Here is a 22,409-nt window from a genome sequence, read left to right on the forward strand (position 1 = left end):
ATAGCCAAGGGGCTTTTAGTGTGTATGATATACTTACGTGTTACGCAAGTTATAGGTGTGTTAACATAAATTATCGACTGATTAGGGTAGTGAGTCAAAACAACAAAACAAAACAGAATCTAAGAGTCAGATTCTGTTCTCATTTACACTTACATAATTGAAAGTGATGTAATTTCGTATTCATGCTGCTGTCTGGACAAAATCTCCAGTGAGCTGTACTTAAAAGCTAAGTATAGTCTAATTTTATGATTTTTATTTTCTTTAACAGTAGAGCAATAGTAATTAAAAACAGAGCAATGCCATGAGATTATTTCTCATATTTACAGAAACTTGATAGTTAGATGTGCAATCTTAGGGAAATTTAATTCTCTTCTGTCTTTGTTTCTGTAACAAAAAAAGAACTGTCTCTGGCTTTGATTTAAAAATTATATAAAGATTTGAAGCAGGTATAGGCATTGTTACTTTTAATACCTAAATATCTGATGTTCATTTCCACTCTGTTTCCTAGACTTCCACTTTCTTAAGTTGCAACATTATCCATACAGATTGTCTCAGATTCCACACCTTAACTAAGAAGAGAAACTCTTACTCCCTTTCCTGTAAGAGATGCATCCCCTAAGATTTTGCATCAAGACCAAATGTAGCACTAGTGAAGAAATTTTTATAATTGATACAGGTCCTATACGGTAAGTTTGCTACTATTCATTTGCATTTTGCTCTACTTCATTGTGATGTGAAGTATAATTATAATTTCAGTGGTAGAGGCTGACTAAACAAGTACTGCCTGACTGAAAAAGCACGTCAGCTGTTCAAGAGTGGACTCTGCTGTTTAGAAACACAAATGACAGTGGGATCAAGTTCTGCTTTAAATCATATTTGCAATAATCTCCCTTTTCAGAACACATTTCTTCAGAGCACAGCATAAGGTTTCCATAGCGTAGATCAATGCACAAACTTCAGACTGAAAAAGGTTGTACAAAAAGATTCTTGTTTTTAGCACTCATCACTGCCAAGAATTTTTACCTTAGCCTGTTTCAAAAACATTTACTGAAGTGCTTTTCACAGTTCACCTGTAAACTGCAGTTGTTCTATCCCTCCCTCCAAGACCTTTTCCTTTACTTCTCACAGGCATTGCTCAAGTGCTAGAGCGTACCAGGCTCCTTTAGCCTTTCTCCCTGCCAGTTCAGCCATATTCAGGATGTCAGTGCTGCCACACACAGAATTCTTTAATATTCAGAATTCTTTAAAATTATTTAAAGTTCAATAACTTTATTTGACTTCATATTTTGACATGCAGAGGCTTCTGTCAAGCAGATATATTTTTATGGTACAGATGGGTTTCCTTCTAACTTCAGCGTAAGTGTAGCTGGAGCAGTCTAATGAGATAACTAAACCAATGCTGGTTAGTGTAGGAGTTACTGTCCTGACAAATCAGAAAATCTCAGCACCAGAAGAACTGCTCAGGACGGGGATTTTTTATTTTATTTTATTTATATATGTGTATACATATATATACATATACATTTTTATTTTTTTTTCCTGCAGTCAGTACCCATTTTAGGGAAGAGGTCTAAGGACAGCAACTTTTTGAAGAATTAGCTCTCAGCCTGGAAGAGCTGTGTAATTCATCTTGGATTTAGCTCTAAGGTCTGTGTCTATAATGCCGAATAAAACGGGATAGGAAGCCTGCCATATATCAAACAAGTTGGATCCCCAATTCTCCCAAGTGCTTAATAATCCAATTTCTGGGCTGCCTTTTGGACGGCACCAGTTAGCTCTCTCTGAGCAATTCTCCGCCTTGGTTTGGAAGGCAGTTCATTCCAGGAACAGTGTCCGAAAGGGACAGCGGATAGCACTGCTGGAGGTTCGGCTCCTCCCAGTCCCACGCTGTCCCAACAGGCTTTACATCCTCAAGCCTCCGCCAGATAACCTCACGTTACATCCTGGTCATGCAGTACGGTATTCAGCGTCATCCTGAAACAACAACTGCAGGTTGTTCTGCAACAGTGTTATTTAATAAACTGACCCAAACCCTTGTACAAAGCAACCGTGACCTAAGGCAAGAAGTGCATGTGGTACCCAGAAGAGACACAGACAGGGAGCCATCCTTGGACTTGATCTGTAGGCAGAAAATACAGACCAAACCCTTGCCACGTAAACCCAACACAAAATGGGGGAAGAACAGCTACGATGCTGAAAAGAGGGAACTCTCCAGGGCATGAAAGGGTGTAATCACTTTGCACCGCACTTTTTTTGGACATGTACAGGGATGGGGAAAGGATGAGGGAGACGGGAAACCCGAAGTTGTGTGCGCCCATAAAGGTATCACTGACATCATTCCCTACGCAGTCTCAGAATGCCAAAGTACAAAGTGTACTTTACAGCGTTAACATACAGGATAGATGATGAAAATGAGCATTATGTGAAGACCATATGAAGACCATAATTAACAGTATTGTAACTCCTTCATTTTGACAGTGTTTTGGAGACTCCAGGATTTGTTAACCATTCAAACTGCTTACGCGTTTGTCAGCTAGGTGGTGTCTGACTGCTACAGGAGCTTCCAATAATGTAAGCAGGTTTTAATTACATTTACCATATTTACCCTGCATTTTTATTTGCATTTCTTTCACCTTGAACAATTGCAAATATACGGGCATTCAAAAACTAGACACTAAGTACCAAGTTAAGAGCATTGCAGAGGAATAATTAATTATTTCCTCTGACGTTACACTTTCCTTAGACAACTGTATTAATATTAATGGTTTCAATGCTTATTTTAAATAATAAAACTAAATTGCAGCTCAGCAAGATGAAAGTATTCCTTTTCAAGTGGAGCATCTGTAACTTATGAGGGAAGGACAGCATCTGACAAATGCTTTTATGCAATGTTCATTTGTATGATTAGCTAGAGCTTTAATACAGAAAACAAACAAAAAAGCCCATAGAATTTCCACTATAAGAAGTATGAGGAAAAAATTCTATAACAATATTGGATTTTTTTACTCCATGCTTAAAAGTAAAAACTCTTCAAGTGTTTTTTGTTCAGTCCTTTCTGACTTGTCACATAAGTTTAATTTTCAGAGAACACATCACTGTATTCCTGCATGAGTTACTTGTCAGAGAAAAAACAGGACACACATTTGGTTCCGAACATAAACAGAAATTTATGCCAACTTAATGAAAACAAAATACAAAAGATTCATCTTGCTATGTTGACAATAACATATAAAACAAAGAAGCAGCATCAAAATTGTGAGAATAAAATAAACACCAGTGAAATGTTAATGAGACCAGAAATTCCTCACTTACACCGCTGCAAAAATGCATAAAGTGTAAACTAGGATAATGTGAGAGTACACCAATTTTTATTCATATTTTTATAGAGAGATGATTCAGAAAGATTTATTAAATATACCATTGACACTCATTTGAGGGGATTCTTCCATTATCAATATTCACAGACTATCCTTTTCATTATTATTTTTTATTTCAAAAGAAGCAATGCCTTCTGTAAAAATGTGTACATTCAGAATCTTTTTGTGTGTGTGCTCAAAATGAAACTTCAATGTTTCTGAAAGGTATTCCAGATACTGAATGACTGTTTACTTTAGAGGGGTTAGCTCGTATGCTAGGATGCTGGGCTTCACTGTACAGTCAGTCACAGGAGTCAGAGTTACAAAAACTAAGATTTTTTTTGTTTCATAGTATTAAAGAAACGCTATAAAAATTAGGTACAAGCATAATTTCAACATGAAAAAACAGCAGTATTACACTTGACTCAATGACCTTATCTCTATAAAAAATTGTCCATTTAACAAAGCTAAAAAAAAAACAACTTTCAAGTCTTTAAACATAAAGTTCTCTTGTTTTCTTCTACACTTTTGTCAAGTGTCATTAAAGCATTACCTTTAAAGCATGCCCCCTCCCTTTTGAAATGTACTTTATCTAGTTGTTTCATGACTCCTGGTTTTCAGACCAGCCATGTCACCATACTGGATTATCGTACGCCAGACTAGCTATTTAACAGCTAGACAAAGGTGAAGAATCTCAGGGTAAAGAACACTATGCATCCAGTGTGCCTGAGCAAAGTCCTTGCAAGTCATAAGGAATGTCACAGTACTGGCTGTTTTGTACTGTATGGTGAACGTAAGTGGAGGAAAAACAGAATGCTTTCTTGGTAACAGGTTCTTGAGAAAAAAAAACACGCCATCCCCAAAGCATCCACCTAATACTAATACGTATAAACCTTTAGAGTTGACCTGATCCAATGTTTAATTGGGAAATAGAAACTTGAAATGTTCAGACACTTGCTGCTTAAAAATAGGTTTCTTCTAACAGCATACTAGAACCTCCCAAGTCACACCCAGGGTTTCCATCCCGGAAAGAGTTGGCTCAGGTTTTTAGGGTCCATGGCTTGCTGGATGAGGAGGTTCACCTGCCCTCCCACACTGAGCACCGTTCCCTCCTCAACGCCTTTCAGCTTCTCCTGAAGTCTCATCAGGACGCGTTCAGCCACTTTGTTAAAACTCTGGTCATCACTGCTGGCGGAATAAAGACAGAAAAACAGTGGCACTAGGTATGGCCCTGACCAGAACGAGCAATGTTCAGCAATAAAAATGTAAAGCACAGCAACAGACGATAAAAAAAGTAAATCTTTCACCTGGCTTTTCTTTTACATTCTTGTGGATCAGCGCCGAGTGTGGAGCTCATGTCAGCCTCATCCTCTGGTCTCTGCTGCAAATACAAAGCTTTCAAGGGGTTCATGGTCCAGTCAAAGAGGGGATCATAGAGCAGCACCTACACAGTAAATAAGCATCTATTTAATTTAAACTGTTAATTACAGCTAGCTCAGTGCCCTAACAGAAAGAGAAACGGTCAGTTGGTGATGTTCATGCTAACCAGATTAGAACTTTTTTTTTTTTTTGAAAATCCAGTAATATTGGGCTAAAATGCTCAGTAGACAATATAACGATGAAATAACATCTGATCATTTGCAGGTGTCTGTACTGTGCATACTTGACTCAGTTTTGACATTCACAGCCAGAAATATTTTAGCTACTGAACGGGGAGAACTGTGTATGCCTGAAATAAATAGTTCCCATAGAAAGTACAGACTGGTCTTGATTTTATTGAAGATTACATGAACTGACAAATCTGACCAATGCTGCTAAATGAAAATTCAAAAAATAAAACATAGAAAAGAAAGACAAGCCATAAATATAAATTTAAACAGTATAGTAATGTGTTCCAATACAAAGACCAGAAATTGAAGATATTGTGACAGCTTGCTGTCGGAAAGAATGAAAAAATAGTTACCTCTACAATGGTCAGCAAAGCTTCTTGAGAATTTCTCATAACAGCCATTGTTTTCTCACAGCATCTAGAAAATATTTTACTGTATTTTTAGATTCTTTTTGGTAAAATTAAATGGTATTTCCTTCATTTTAGAAATGGGTACTTGTACCCTTATTAAAAGCTAATTTCTAACATATGAGTAACCTGCTTGTTTCCATTTTAGAGAAAAAGGAGAAATTTAGAACTATATGACCATAAGGAGAATACATACAGAACTGATAAATTCCCTCTGGGAAAGAAATTACCAGTTTCACTGTCTGAACTGTTTCTATACGCAGAATTAACCACTGAGCCACCACTGATTGCTGTGGTATGCCACAATGGCAGTACTGCTTGGCTGGGTGAAAATGTGCGTGCCGGAGGTGCTCTGTAAGACATCAGAGAATCCTGGCAGGGCACCTTCCTATGAAATGAGCAGAGCCGGTGGCCAGAGACATTAAGCTACTTCTGAAATCTCTCCAACAGCTTTAGACGTAGAAGTTGCTATTTACACTCACTCCCCACTGAACTAGGTGTCTGAAAGTCATAAGAAACTTTCCTTATGAGACAGGTACTCTTCAGGGAAAGAGTCGGCCTCCTTACCTACTTCAGGATCGGAACATACACTACAAAGTTAACTGACTGTGTTCACACCCAATTTTGAGATGCCTTGTTTATACACTTACACCTATACAGTTACTTCCAGGTCGGTATGGCTAAGGCAGAAACAATATCTGCACCAGAAACTGTATTTACTTCTGCCAGAGACAAACAATTCACTTTTTTCTGTATCATGGGACAAAAGTTTCAGAAGTAACAAGAAATGGTGAATTTGAGAGCATCATGGTTAGAATAGAAGTGGCAGTGATTGTTCCTTTACAGTACAAATGTGCATTAGGACTTATTAAATGCTACCTTACAAAGACAATGCTTACATTACATGTTTTTCAAAGACATGGAATTCGGGGCTTGCAAGCATTAATATCATGAAAGCCTCCAATGAGAGAAATGACCTGCTTTTTAGGGCCCTCTCAGGTCATTAGCATAAAATAAGATGGAAGTTAACAGAAACTCATCCCTTTGGGGTGTTTTCTGTCTTGCAGCTCAAATCTATTGTGAGATTTATATTTTGCGCTTGCAAAGTGATACCAAACAAATGAACTGAAAGAGGAAAAAGACCACAAATTAATTAAAAATAAAAAAACTGAACAGATATAAGAGAACAAAATAATTTAAAGAAACTTCATGGCTTGGATATATAGTATAGTTTTAAAGGAAGTACATAGCTCTGAAGAAAACAAATCCTAGCAGTGTAAATTGAGGGATGAAATTTAGCTGTGGAGCCTTTAGAAGCACTGAGCCAACCCTGAGATTCACAAGAGGGTGACATTAACCCATTATTTAGTGAAGAATATGATACACTGGGTAACAATAATGAAATATTTATCTGTGTACATGAATAACAGTGTATGATTTAGAGGGTAGCATTTAGTTTTTGGTATTATTAACAGAAATTAAGTCTCCCCTCAAGCACTGAGACTACGTAACATGAAACAATCATAATGCTGTAAGTACACTGCTGCCTCCTTACCCCTATGCCCTACAGGATCACTTACCTTCTGAAGACTCCTTCCACTCCAGTAATACCCATTCCGTCTACAATATCCCTGGTTAATCTAAATGGAACAGTCTCTGGTGTGGGAAGGATTTTACCTTGCTCAAAAGCAACTCCTAAATGAAAAAATAATACATGTTAAAAAAAAAAAAAAGTTCGAGTAAATAAAAATGAAAGCTTTCTTTTCTGTCCCACTTACCCAAATCTATATGCACTAGTTCTGCAGTTTGTTCATCTATCAGGATGTTATGAACATGTCTGTCTCCAAGTCCAAGTATGTAGCCGACTAAAAGAAAAAGGTACGTTCTGAAACTATTATTTACATGCCATAAGAAACAGGGATCATTTAACAAAGAGAAGATTATTCAAATCAGTTTAACACATGGAAACAAATTAAAAGTGAGACTATTTCTTCCCCCATGTAAATGTATTACTCCAGTGAAGAGCAAATGTCATTCCACAAATTTTAGAAAAAGGTTGACTGAATGCAATTGCAAAATGGCAGTTCTGATACACAAAACCAGATGGTTTTATCTATTTCACAGACTTCTTGCCCACTTCTCCCTGTAGATAGGTTAAACAAACAATTTCACAATTTTGAATTAAAGATAAAAAGCAAGTACACGGTAAAGTGAGGGGTTTCTCATTATTACAATTTCTAAGAAAACCTTTTAACTCACAGTATCATATAATCATAACTCAGTCAGGGCAACTGTATACCTAAATAGTTCCTAAGTGATCCTTGTCTAATTTGGTTTCAAAAATCTCCAAATTATAAGATCTTTCATGTAAGCCTATTTCAGTGCTTTACTGTCCTCACATTTAGAAAACCTTCAAATGAAACCTTGATGCTTTTTTTTCGCCTATCTAATGGACATAGATTAATATTTCCTATAAAATACTTTCATCTTAATTCTTCTAGACAGTAGATTTACTTAATTTTTCAGCAAAAAGGGAGTGTATAAACAATATGCTAACATATACGATACGGTCTATTGTAATGTATACAATATACTATCAAATATCTTCCAGAGACATGATATGAAACTGAGTCATCCAGAAGAAATCCAGAATCTGTGTGCCTATACTTACTTACGGAGACAGAAAAATCAAAGAAAAATGCCAAAGCTTAAATAACCATTTCAGCCATACCTAATGATGCCAGCAAAAGGGAAGTAAAAGATTAAGCCTTTCAACTCAGCTAAAACATTTGAGGATACAGATGACTCAGCTAAAACATTTGAGGATACAGATGAAATGAAAAAATCTTAAAGCACAATAACTGAAATAGTCAGGTAAAAACTACCAGAAGCTAAATATACAAACCACATACACAGAAAATAAAGAAACAATTTAATTCTATCTTTCTACTGCAGAAAAAGGGGAGGGGGGGGTGTCAGAAATTTTAATTCCTAAAATAGTGCTGGTGCTCTTGATGAAATTTTTTGTTCACCCCGCCCCCCCACTTTTTCTGACAGGTGACAAAAGCTGAAAAGCATTACATCTGAAATGGTATAAACTGTTTTTTTACTTAATTAAAAAAGCCATGTTAATAGTTCAATACAATACCTATAGAAGAAGTAGCCACGCTGCGAGTGTATGCCAACCGTTTTTCAAACCACACAGCTGGATCCAGGAATTTTTCCATGCAGAAGTAACGAAACACAGGTTGAAAATTCTCACAGACCTTCATGAAGATGTTGTATTTCTCTTCAGAATGTTTCTTCTGCGCATCCTTTAAATACACAAGAAATGTTTCTCCCATGATTGACTGCTTTGGAGAGAAATACAGCCCTACCCGTTCCCCCCTCCCCCGAATGCTGTTCTCACTCATTTCTCTCAGCTATGAAACAGTATTTTTTCCAGCAATCATTAATGCACCTATTAGTCTGTTTTACTAAACAATTATATTTTCATACACAACTCATGGGCTACATATGAAAAACACATCCCATTTCTTTGGTTCAGTGGCTGCATGTATTTTACATACAGGTAAATGCATCTTGTTGAGACATACTTCCCCCACACTCTCTTCTGTTGCTTTTCTGATGGCTTCACACAGTTGTGAGAAAGTCATTCTCACTCATTCATTCACATGTAAAAGCTGTACAAAGCCACAATTAAGCACACATTTATTCTGTTAAATCTATACAGATTTAAAAGAAATTAATTTCTTGCACATTGTGGCTAAGTAAAGCAACAGGTAAAACTGTCTGCAGTGACGTGCTGAGTCAATTTATTGTCCTTTACATATGGTAGTGGTCATTATTTACTCTTCTTTTTAGTCTTCCTTTAGTCTTTTTTTTTTCCTGTACATGGATGTCAGCGCACAGGAGGAGCCAGACCTCTTCACACTGCCTAACGGCAGTTAAGACCATGCGTTCATCTCAGCTGCATTCTAAACCCATTTTCCCCAAGGATTAGTATTTAGCATTTTGGCTTATTCATGAAAACAAAATTATTTTTCAATGCAATGAGAAACATGACAAGCATAAATTAATTTTCTAAGTTAACTTTATACTGAATCTGTTGGGTCTCTGTAACGACCGTTCTGGTATTCCAATGTATTTATATTCTAGAAAACATTTCACAGATTTCCTGGAGATTTAGCTATATTAAAATCTTTCCTACAGCAAACATTCATTCAGCAAGTTTTATTTTGTAAAGACTCTTTCCAGGCTGCATTCAGATTAGTGTGAAGATATATTAATACCACTGTTATATACTAAAAGTATAACTTTATTTTCTCCTTAAATACTTAAAGAAACCTTTTCTGTGTAGCAGAATATGAGCTAGATATTTTTCTTTAATTATTTTGACTCACCATCATTATCTTCTGGCACTGGTAACTTGAGTAATCTTTAGGCCTGTATCTCTTGTGAGCTCCCTCCTCGATATTCACAAGGAACTCCCCAAGGGGAGTTGTTCCTGAGCACCACTCCAGAACACCACTTTTCTGAGAAAGGGGAACTACCTGTGAAAACAAAACCAATGCTGCATGGGGGAGGGAAACACACACACAGCTACAAATACATACTGCAGAGCATTGGTGGATATTTGTGTTTGTTTAAAAAGACACAAAATCAAACCATATAGCTGGCCAAAATATATGATTTTAATGTATGGGTATGCATATATAACATAAACTCAAGGTTCTTCTAGCATATCCTTGCAAAGGTTTTTTTAGCCCAGAGGACCTTTCACTACATACTTCAGTACAACTTAATTAACCTACTCAGTTTGCTTGTTTGGATTAGTATTCTGGAAGACACAACTTGAGAATGAACAATCTCTGGGCCTCAGAGAAATAGCTACTGCCTGTTTCCTGTATCATTATTATTTTTTTCTTACGGAAGTCTCTTTATCTCATAATATAACCCCTCATTTTCTTCCTCCCTGCTCTCATTCATTTTTACACATGTGCAAACATGCGTCTTCATTGAAAACTATTTTAAGAATGTGAATCAAATCGTGACTTCTTAGACTATGCTAGCAGTTTTTCTTTAGAAATTCCAGAATACACATTTCTCACTTGTCAAGGACAAGAACTTATACTTTTAGAGCACTTACTCAGGTCACCATCACAATTACTATAATAATCCCTAACACACAAAAAAAGGAAAAGGGGGGGAAGTTCCTGTTTAAATACATTTTCTATGTTTATAATTAGAATTTACTGCCGCACTCCCAATTCCAACAGAAACTGTTCTGCAATTCAAATTCTGCATGAACAGACTCTAGACTAGTCTTCTGGATTCAACTGGAAGGAATACTGCAAGACTAAAATTAACAAGAATTTATAAACAAACTTCTATTCTCAATTTCAATGATAAGCAACTTGTAGTTCAAAGACAGCAAATGACTTCATTTCTGTTCATATAAAGTTCATATAAGTTAATATACAGAAAGCTTTGAATAATATTTAAATATACATTGAGAGGCAGGGTTTTTTTAAGGATTTGGAAAAATATGTAATAATTAGATTATTCCACACTTTAAGGCACAGTGACACTTTTAACACCACATAAAAGATAAGCTTTTAAATTGTCTTTGGGTTAAGAAGAGAAGAATAGGAAAATATGCTTTATCAGTATCAGTAGTACTTATTCCTCTGCTGCAGCATCTGTTCAGGGTTACCTTGTATCTTCGGATAGCTAATTTTCTCTTTCGTGTTTCAGTGTTTTGCTGGAGCAATGTATTACACATCTGGAAAACCTGTTGCATAACAGCATCTTGTCTCAGATCATCACGTCCCTGTAGTATAAATAGAAAAAGCAGTTAAAGAGCACTTTTTTCAGCATACGACTTTTTGTTCTGCATCTTTAAAATACATAGAAAAAATAAATCTACAAAACACAAATTACTTTTCCACAATAATCAACTGTAATAAAATGTAATCAATGTCTACATTTGGTTTTCTAATAGTACTCAGTTGTTTAAGCTAATTATCATTAACTTAAATTATCACCTTTTTCTTCTCTTTTTTCACAAATGTTATTCAATTAAGGTTTCAATGAACCTACATTCCTTAAGGTACCTTTTTTTTTTAAAAAAAAAAAAAAAGGTGTTTCATTCACCATATTTAGCAATCCAGCACACGGCTGAAGCAGCATCAGTTGGTACTGCAATTCTGATTAAGGAATGCACATCTGGAGATTCAGGCTTCCCTTTAAGACTTTCAAAACTACCCCATACTTAACAGGAAGTCAGAATTCTTGCAGCAGCTGATGAATGTTTACAAAGCCATCAGGGACAGACGGAATGACATCAACTGAGTTTAATGAAAATTTTTTGGTTAGAGGTTTGTGTCTACATGCATGTATTCAATTGTCTCTGAATCATAATTATATTTATACAGGGAAAAAAAGAAAAAGGGAGGTATTTTACACAAAATGCTGATGACTTTTATTTGCTGCAGGTCACTAGTCACATGACCACAGAAGTCAGCAGGTCTGGTAATTGTCAGATAAGCTACTGTATATTGTTGACAATATTTACAAAAATATTAAATATTATGAGATACTTTGTGATTTCCTTTATTAAAGCCCTGAACAGAGAAAACTGACACTGAACTGTGAAAATTTTGCATTTAGTATGCGAGTGATACCAGAGAAAACTGACATGAGAACTTAAAAAAAAAAATCCAACACGCCAAATCTCTGAGATGCCCCTACAACAGACAGAACCTACCTTAACCAGCTGCCTCCTTTCTTTACCATCTGATCCTACACAATCTATTATTTTAGGCAGATTCAGGCCTCCTGCTAAGTGAAATTCTGGCTTAAAAGACCTTATTGTCACCAAATTTTCATATCTTCCTGTGGGATCCACCTGAAATTATATTAGTTTAAAATTAATAGAAATATGATCTCCATTTCCCTCAGAGAAAGCATTAATGATTTATTTGCAAACTATATGCTAAATATTAATATAAACGTTCTGTCATCTACAAGAATAATAACTCAATTTCAGCCTGTGCCAACTAGCGTTCTCCCAGAAAATATGCATATATGGTTGGAGGACATTAGATTTACATTAGCCTGCAAATGAACCCAATCTACAATTCTAAAACTGCCCAAATCTGTATGGTCTGTATCTTAAACCATCCTGGATATCCCCATGCCACAAAGCAACCCTACTCCATTAGCTGTAAGGAAATTGCGTTTGAGTTGTTTATATTACAGACCTCCTACTGTTTCAGATAAATTGTACAGGGGAAGAAGAAAAACAAAGACAATAACAATTGTATCTCACAAAGGTGCAACAACAGGGACCAAGAGGAGCCCTACGAACAAATGTTATTTAGCATGGGTGGCAATTTCTGGCCTCTGAAGTCAAACAGCATAAAATATTCCCTTGGCCTGTTCTATTCAGCTGCACAGAGATAGCCAGGGGGACTTCAACATACGGAAGCTCAGCTTCAAACACTTACATTTTAGGTGGATGGCCCAAAATACAACTCTACACTCCTCAAACAGCTAAGTTTCCTAGGTAGAGGAAGCATGCTCACTTACTCAGGCATGTAAGAATGGGTGCCGACGCACCCATCCAATCAACAACTCGTGCTAATGGGAACAGATCATTTACCATTACTAAATTACTGAGCTAAATCACATAAGCTGGCCAACTAGGAACAGCAGAAGAGGCAGATCTATTTAATCTCACAGCTTTATGTACATTAAATGCCTCCTTAAAACTCTGAGCTAGCACCTATAAAATAAGAGATTCAGATTCCCACATCCTCTCTGTTGTTTAGGTGCCTCATCACCCCTTCTGATGATGAAAGACTAGCCAGTGCTAACAGTGGCAAAATCATCTTTATATGATAAGTTGCTATCCTAGACTTTGGGGTCATGGTCTTCTAAAAATTTCTAAAGGCCTTCCAAAGGGAAGGATCTCACCCCGCATCTCCCACCTCACAGGAAAAGTACCCAGATAGGCTGGCCTGTAAAGAACATGGGAAGATGAAGAGAGAAATGCTCTGACTGTCATTAGAGAAACTTGGATCTAAGATTCGATATTATAATGTATAACTATTTCAACTTCAGTCACCTTAATTTCCATAGTAGGGACAACAACATCCTCCAGGTTTTTCAGTTTAGTAATTGGCTGGTCAGCTGGAATACTTATTCCTTCTGTAATTAAATGGAATTTACACCTTTACATTTGGAATTATAAACACACATTGAAGTTCACAAAAACAGTTTTTGGGACACAAAATCCTACTGCATACGTCTGTTGAGCTGATGAAGATGACCACTGCACAACTGGAGTTTTCTGGAGTTTCATACTCATGAAGTCCATACCTTACAGTACGAGCAACTACTACAACTTTTAATCCAGACTAAATTCTACATTTATCAAAAGGCACAATGTTATCACAGTATCTCTTTTAACTATATACCAGTACTAAGAAATATTTTTTTCATCCAAGAATATATATATATATATATATATATATATATATATATATATCTTCACTATTGAAAATGAAAATCTTTTTTTCAAGACTTACTTCTTTGAGATTTCCATGGACTAGCATCTACATTTGCTAATATGATGTAAGCATCACAAAGGGTTTCAATATCTCTAACCATACGAGCTCTCCTTTTTCTTATGATATTGATTATATTGCTAGCAGCCTCCATCCTGTCCTAAAAAAAACAATAAAATACAAATATCAATTGCAAACTACATCTTGTAAGATTAAGGATGCATAGTAACATGCAGTCATTTAAGTACAATTAGAATCATAGAATGGTTTGTGTTGGAAGAGACCTTGAAGGTCACCATTGGATCCAGAGGGCAGCAGCAAGGAGGGAGCACAGCAAGCTCACTACCCTGGATTTCAGGAGAGCAGATTTTGCCCTCTTCAGGGATCTGCTTGGTAGAGTACCACGGGGCAAAGAGCCCTGGAGGGAAGAGGGGCCCACGAAAGTTGGTTAATATTCAAGGATCCCCTCCTCCCAGCTCAGGAGTGACGCATCCCAACAAAGAGGAAGTGGGGCTAAAATGCCAGGAGGCCTGCATGGATGAACAAGGAGCTCCCGGGCAAACTCAAACAGAAAAAGAAGGCCTACAGAGAGTGGAAGCAAGGACAGACAGCCTGGGAGGGATACAGAGACATTGTTGGAGGAGCCAGGGATTGGGTTAGAAAAGCCAAAGCCCTGTTAGAATTAAATTTGTCCAGGGACATCAAGGGCAACAAGAAAGGCTTCTATAGGTACATCAGTGACAAAATGAAGACTAGGGAAATTGTGGGCCCTCTCCAGAAGGAAACGGGAGACCTACGAAAACATTCAATGAGGGATAAGAGGGCAATGACAAACAACCATGCCAGGACTATAAAGATGGGGCAGAAAAAGGACATTAATCCAGATACAAGATGATTCCACTGGCAGATTCCAACAAAAATTAAACAGTGACAACATTAACATGAAACTGCAGTTCAGTACTACACTTCATCATGGCTTTTAGCAAATTAAAGTCATACAAAGGAACGAAAGGTATACTGCGCATGGCTAAACACTTAGAACAGATGTTATCACTTAAAGCAGAAAGATGCTCAGTATTTACTTTTAACAATAAACAATAAACCTACTCAAACACTTACTGCAACTAAAGTGCCTTTTAGAGAATAATTCGTCAAGGACGTTCATCACAAAATTCTGTGTAATAATTGGGGGCATTTGTTGCAGGAAATGTTAATTATGTCTTGTTTAGCCTCAGTAAAAAAAATGTCAACAGTAATTACCAATTCACATGCAAAAGAATGTTTTTTGTCACAAAGTACTTCTTTCTTCCCACTCTTTCTGCTGCTGAATTCTACACTAAAACAGCCCTTGAAATAAATAAGTAAATATTTTTTTACAAAACTGAATAGAATACAGTGAAATAGAATTTTTTATAGTTACCACATCAAGCTGGGAGATTTCTTTTGGTGCAGTTTTAATTAACTTATTTCTTCTAGTTGAATCTGGTTTTGTCAGCAGATCATCTTTGTTAGCATTTGCCAAAGCCAATATTATAAACAAAGAATGATGTGGATGATCCAGTGAAATTCTAGACATCAGCTGTCAAGAAAAAGATCCCATTATTGAAAATTGTACAGAAGAAATAAAGCAACTTAATTAACATAATTATTTTTTGAGCTACTAAGGCTCTTCGTAAGAAATAAAGAGTAGTAATATCACTTAGACATTACCTCCAGAATTGTAATACATTCAAGGTACATTTCTATACATACGTAAGACTATTCTTATACAACAACAAAAACAACAAAGTAGCAATGAGAATTCCCCAGTCCTCTCTCTCCCTTCATCCACAATATTGATTTTGCATCACCACCTCCATAACTCATTGTGCTATAGCTGCACAAAGGAAGATACATATTATTTAGGAGTATGCATCATTAAACCAATCAAGGTACCTTTAGATACAAAAAAGCATAAATTACATTATTCAGAACTTCATGAAATCCTAGACCACCCATCATCTTGGTTCCCATTCGAGCAGCCAGTTGGTACATCAGAGGCAAAAACTTGTATGAAGGGATTTTCTCTGCATTTTTCTGTAGTAGAGAAAATTCAGCAAGAAAGCTGCATTAAACACCAAAAAAAGACTATAATCATAAAATACCAGGTTAGAAATTTTGCTTTTGCTTTTTTTTTTTTTTTTAACAGGGTAACTATTGCTGAGTGATCAAGTGAGTATCACATCATCTTGGTTCCTGCCTCTTGGATGTCCTTGATGAGGAAAGTACTATTTGCTATTCTACTAGAGCAGAGCTTAGATACATTAATTCAGAATGCCCACATTTCTAGATTCACTATGGCAAGAAACACTCCTAATAAAAAAATTTACAACCTAGTTTAAGACAATAAGCAATTGTGTGTTAAAAATGTGAGTAAAGGACCACTTTCTACTCTTGAAAGTTAATACAAAGTTAACACAAAATGAAGCAATTACAAATTACACAGATTTCTGTTATAAATACTTATCATTCATGCAAGAATTAACAAATATCCCGCATCACTGCAGAAATGAAAAAACCAACCTGACAATGAGGAACCTTCCTGGTCTGTGGTTGCTGCATTCTACAGATAGGCTAAAAGTACATCCTTTCACCCAAAAGTATACACAATATATCCAGAATAACATACTAAAGGACACAGAAGGATATGGGCAGCATTCAAGATATGTAAAGAACAAGGTAACGACAGTGAAAGATCATGAGATATGTTTAATCTTACAGACTTGCTAAAGTAAATTGCTAAAGTAAATTAAAATGCAGTGAGAATTACAGTGTTACTAATGAGCAACTAACTGATAAGCAATGACTGAAAAAGGAAAATTTTGATGGAAATGCTAAGGAGCTATCCAGGAAAGCATACATCACATCACAATAATTTATCCTTTAGAAATAGGAGAAGGAGGAGAAGGTGGATAATTGAATGTAAAAGTATAATAAGGAAAAAAAAGCAGCAAACATATACCTTCATCATTTCATTGACTCTATCAACTCCAGAATTTTCAAGCCACAGGGAACAGAGTCGGAAGATCCACATATCGTGTTCTTCTCCGCTTAGCAAACAGCTGATATAGTTCTCCACTGCTTTACACAAGAAATTTTTACGATCCTCAGTTAGGGCATGTATGGCACATTCATCCAGATCAAGCTCTCGCTGAACCTTCACTGTATATCTATGTGAACAGACATTATTTTTAAACAACATTATTTCTCAATGAACAGACTAGGCTGTCCAAATTCTGTTGCTTGGCAATTTAACCTTTTTTTTCTCTTTAAACTTGTTGTGTATTAACAAGCCCAGTAAAATAAACATCTACAAAATGAAATTGTAGGAGCTATTCTTTTGGTGCATGTCCAACACAAACCCACCACTCTAAGTAAATCTTCAGTCAGTGTCTTTTTTCTTTCTAATGATATAAATCATCCATACTGTTTAGCTGTTGCTGTAATGCTCCTTGGCTTAGTTTTGGCCCAAACCAACTAGCAATTCTCTTAGATGATGTCCAAGCCCAGTTAAGAAAGAAACTCTATGCAACAAGCATTATGGGTTCAGCCACTGTTTTACGAAGAGAAGGAAAAATTCAGTTGTAGAGGTGTGAACCATGCTGTACCACTTGCCCAGACAGAGAATTACTAAAGACAAAGCCTTTAATGGCTCCACAGTAACCACCTCTCAGTCTGAGCACTCACCTGTTTCTCTCAACTCTGTGCTCTCTCAGGAGGCCAACCTCCTCCTTGGCTTTTTTCAGTAATGCCTGCTTGTTTTCAAACTCTGAGGATTTCATGTAATTCTCAATTCGCTGGTACTGATTATCTGAGAAACGAGCCAAAGACAGGAAAGCCTTCATCTTTCCATTCTTCATCTCATCACTGTTGTCTCCACTGTGGCTTGCAGCAATTTCCACAGCCTAAAAGGGAAGTTACAATAATAAAAAGCCTGATAATCAGATGAATAGTGACTACTGCATAATACCTGACCAAACTCTATTATCACAGAATCGCAGAATGGAAGTGACCTCTTGAGGTCATCTTGTCCAAATCCATGCTCAAGTAGGGACACTTGTTTGTTCAGATTAGTTAAGGCTGACTGTGATGAAATATATACATATATATAAAATAAAACCGACCAGGCTGAGTATTTTTTTCTAAGTGAATTTAACCTTTGAGGAGTGTTTCAGTGCAAACTGTCAATAATATTATCATGTATCAAACAGCTTTAACAACCATACAGGATTCTCCTACCACTATCTGTCTTTCAGAGCAACTAAGCATGAAGTTTTGCAACTTAGTTTTACCTTACGTCATAAGATAAAGAGGAAAAAACGAAGATAGTGCCAAAAAGACAAGGAAATTGTATGTGAAAGTCACTGATTCAAATCATCAGAGAAACCATGTAGAGGGTAACAGAGAGAGGCAACTATGTACAGTTTCATAAATCAGAAATAAAGAAATGCAGAACAGACATATATTAATAAAAACGTTTCTACTATGGCTAAGATTATTTTAAAAAAATTTACAGTACTTTGAAACATTAGTGCAAGACTTTCCAGCACCTGGAATGAGACTGTAATGAATGTAATCCCTGAAAAGATGGGGATAGGGTGGAAAGAAAAAGGAAAACAGGAACAGCAGTCATATTACGGTGTTATATAATAATATGTGAAACTTGTATTTTTATAAGAATCTGTATTTTCAATCCAGAAAAGACTACATTGTAAATTTCACTTGACATTTTAACATAGCATTATCTCAAAGGCTGTGCATTTCAAAGACTAGACTCACTTTTTCTAAGTATTTCCGCATGATGACTGTAGGGTTTTCCAAGCACGTTTCTGCTAACCAGGTTCCACATAGCCTCAGACACTCTGTATACATCAATTTCAGATGAGGATTATTCTCCACCTTTAAGAAAGAAAATTTTTGGAAAAAGAAAAGAAGAGGAAGGTAGCAAATGAAAATACCTTTAACATATTTGGTAGGCTACTTATAAAACTTTTTACTTCTAAACATAATTTAATCACTTAGGCCTGTTACATGTAATGCACCTACAATGTCATTTACTACCTACATATACAGTAGTCAATAACCTTAAATCACATTCTCTATAAGACTAAAGGAGAGTGCCTATTTTAAAATACCTGACAGTTTGAACAATTAAAAACACAATAAAAAATAAGAAATTTTAATAAAAATAAAGTAAATTCAGAGTGTGTTTCCAGAAATGTTATTTCTAACATCCCCATTTAATCTGAAGTACCATAGTGCATGCTGTAGGGAACATTCAGGTATTGTGATAACTATGTGTGATCATCAAATTTTTCAGACAGACTTCTCCATGGAAACTTGGTTAAAAGCGCTCTGAGAAGATGATGGAGTAGATTTCCAGTGGACTTGCCTCCAGACTGGAAGCTCAGCTTTAATTCTACAGCAGGACAAATTTCCAAAATACTTTGAGCATAGGGTATATATTAAAGACTACCTGATCAAGATGGCAACACTGACTGTGAAATGCTGATGAATATCATAGACTGCAAAAACACAAAAGCTCCTTAATCCAAGGTAAATGTAACACTGTAAGGTAAGACTAGAACTATTTTTTTATGCCTTTATCAACTGATACATGAAACAATCACATAAATGAAAAGCAAACTCTTGATTTTGTCCTGATAGGTACAGAACTTTGCCCTAAATACTCCAACCTTCTGAAATGTGATATTCCTTAATAACGTATACAGACTCAAAGTGAATGTCTAGTAACTTCGAAAAAATACTCTAAGAAAAAAAAAAATCTAAGAAAGCTATCATGGAAGAAAGGTAAGGAAGATGAAGACACTTTTACCACATCAGTATGCAAAATGAAGTTTTATCAAAGTGAAAAAGAAAAAATACAAAAAAATCAAATATCCTGTCAAATGAAAACAGAACCCACCATCAGACTGTCAAAAAAAACAACCAGCGAACAACTTGAAGACAACTAAACAAATAATATGAAAGCATTAATAGACAATATTAGGAGTTACTATTACTAAGAGGAGTTACAATTACAACAAAAACACAAAGAGAATTGATAGATGAATATAAAGAAATGCCAGAATAGCTTTTGTAAAAATAAACCACAGAATGACAGAAAAATCCATGCTGGAAGGAACCTCTGGAGAGATCATCTGGCCCAACCTTCTGTTGAAAACAGGGCTTTAGATTAAGTTTCTAGGACTCTCTTAAACTCAATCTTGAACTATCAAATTACAGCAAGGGAGATTTCACCATTTCTCTGGGAAATGTGTTACAGTGGTAGTGGTGAAGAGTTTTTTTTCCTGTATCCAGATGGCATTTCTCTTGAAATAACTTGTGCCCATTGTCTCTTGCTCTTTCACTGTGCATCTTTGTGAGTAGTTACCTCCACCTTCTTTACAACCACCTGTTACATACTGGAAGATTGTGATTAGACCTGCACCCTGAGCCTTCTCAAGGCTGAATAAAACCAATCCTTAAAATGTTTACTCCTGTGCCAAGTTCCCCATTCCTCTAATAACCTTCATAGCCCTTTGTTGGACCTCTCCAATTTCTCAGTGCCTCTGTTGAAGGGTGGACCAAAACTGGACAGGTGTGGGCTAAGAAGTGCCAAGCAGAATAATCAATCACACTTCTTAACCTACTGGCTCAACTCTTGGTGATACAGCCCAGGACATGGTTCACCTGTATTGCCACAAGGGCACAATGGCAATTTGTTCTAGCTTGCTGTTCACTGGGACCACCAGGTCCTTTTTTGGAAAGCTACACCCCAGCCGGTCAGACTCCTACCTGTACCACTGCTTGAGGTTATTCAGTCCCAGGTGAAGAACTGATCTCATGCAACTTCTGTTGGTATCATCTTCCAAACTATTGAGGTCTGTCTGACTCACCAGTCACTCTTCCTTCCAGTTTGCTGTTATATGCAAACTTGGTGAAGGAACTGAGTCCTGTCACATAAATCTCTGTCATAAAGATAATATCAGAGCCTGTAACAAACCCTGAGGAAAACTCACTTCTTTCTGGCTACCAGGCTGCCTTTGCATCATCACTGACCACCCTCTGAGCTAAACTGTCTAGCCAGTTTTACACCTGTCTTGTGGTTTTATCTACCCAGTTTGTATCTTACCAGCTTGTCGAGGACAATATTGTGGGAGACTGTTCCAAATGCCTTGCTCAAATCAAGACAGATGACATCCACACCTTGTTCTGTATCTGCTGGGCAAACTCTTTCATCACAGAAGATGATCAGGTTATTCAAGCCTGATTATCCTTAGTATATCTGTGCTGGCTTTTCCCAATCACCTTCTTGTCCTTCATGTGCATGGAAATAACTTCCCTAAAGACCTGTTCTGTAATTTTCCTAGGGATTGAAATGAGCCTGACTGCTCTGTAGTTTCTCAGATCTTGCTTTTTGCCTTTTCTGCATATGGAAGTGATTGCCTCTTGGTGTCATCAGAACGTTCCCTGCTCTCCATGATCATTCAGAGGTGATACAAGAGTGGCTCTGAAATGACAGCCAGCTGTCTTAGCATCCTCAGATGCATCCCATTTCCCAGCTCAAATGGACTTCTAGAAGAAGTCAACAAGCACAGGGATAAGGAATAACTGTCTGACACCAGTCTACTCCAAGAGATTCCAGCAGTTGTGTGACATGCCTCCTCAACAAAAAGCTTCTGAAGGAACAAAGCCTCAAGAAACAAAAAGCATGGTTCCTGGAGGGGCAAAAAAGTAAGATAGGCAGCAAAAAGAGAAATAAGTGGGCCACTTTTTACAGGGTCATTAGTCACCCGTGAAAATGCTCCAAAAGACCCAGTGATCTGTGCTGTTAAAAAGACAATAATCTGGGGAAGGCAATGCACAGTGAACAAAATCCGGTGATGATGTTGAGTTATTCAAAGTGATAAAATGACAGACTAAAAAACTTATGACAGACAATACAAGAAAATAAATGGAATGAAAAAAGCAAATGAAACTATCAGCAAAAAAATAAATGTTAAATGATGCATGAAGAGGGCAGGCAGAGAACGTATACATGGCTTATATACAGCAGTGGACTGTGAGATGGTTATTCCTGTCTAGAAACAGAACTATAAAGCGTTACCTCACTATGAAGAATCGTGACAGGGAATATGCGATTATTATTTTTTTCCAAGATCAGAACTATCATCAAATGAAGATGAGGGTTCAAAATGGACAAAAGCAAGCGGCTCTTAAAACAATGAGTACTGAGCTGTGGAATTCCTTGTCACAGAGTTTTTTTGGTGTCATGGTTCTGGTTGGGATGATTCATTTTCTTTATAGAGGTTTGTATGATGCTTTGTGTTTGGATTTTTGATGAAACAGCGGTGATAACACACTTATGCTTTTAGTTGTTGCAGAGCAGCGCTCACACAGAGCCAAGGACTGTTCAGCTCC

The 22,409-nt window shown here is 36.7% G+C and overlaps 1 protein-coding gene across 4 annotated transcripts in view; it reads right to left on the minus strand.

Moving 5' to 3' along the window:
- Positions 1–2,898: 2,898 nt before the first annotated feature.
- ATM (ATM serine/threonine kinase) overlaps positions 2,899–22,409 on the minus strand; it is a 77,836-nt gene continuing 58,325 nt past the window's right edge. For 2 of the 4 annotated variants that reach the window (XM_035542374.2, XM_035542375.2), the window contains exons 48-63: positions 18,765–18,884; positions 17,673–17,890; positions 16,948–17,155; positions 15,909–16,022; positions 15,367–15,525; positions 13,968–14,106; positions 13,505–13,587; positions 12,143–12,283; positions 11,090–11,206; positions 9,777–9,926; positions 8,522–8,687; positions 7,152–7,238; positions 6,954–7,068; positions 5,320–5,383; positions 4,664–4,800; positions 3,054–4,544 (exon numbers count right to left, since the gene is read on the minus strand). In XM_035542374.2, the coding sequence (XP_035398267.1) occupies positions 4,361–4,544; positions 4,664–4,800; positions 5,320–5,383; positions 6,954–7,068; positions 7,152–7,238; positions 8,522–8,687; positions 9,777–9,926; positions 11,090–11,206; positions 12,143–12,283; positions 13,505–13,587; positions 13,968–14,106; positions 15,367–15,525; positions 15,909–16,022; positions 16,948–17,155; positions 17,673–17,890; positions 18,765–18,884 (2,202 nt within the window). In that variant the 3' untranslated portion in view covers positions 3,054–4,360. Of the gene's footprint in view, positions 4,545–4,663; positions 4,801–5,319; positions 5,384–6,953; positions 7,069–7,151; positions 7,239–8,521; positions 8,688–9,776; positions 9,927–11,089; positions 11,207–12,142; positions 12,284–13,504; positions 13,588–13,967; positions 14,107–15,366; positions 15,526–15,908; positions 16,023–16,947; positions 17,156–17,672; positions 17,891–18,764; positions 18,885–22,409 lie in introns of all 4 variants that reach the window. The other 2 variants (XM_035542376.2, XM_035542377.2) reach the window with 2 other exon arrangements.

Source organism: Cygnus atratus, chromosome 1 (assembly GCF_013377495.2).
Source record: "Cygnus atratus isolate AKBS03 ecotype Queensland, Australia chromosome 1, CAtr_DNAZoo_HiC_assembly, whole genome shotgun sequence".
Lineage (NCBI taxonomy): Eukaryota > Metazoa > Chordata > Aves > Anseriformes > Anatidae > Cygnus > Cygnus atratus.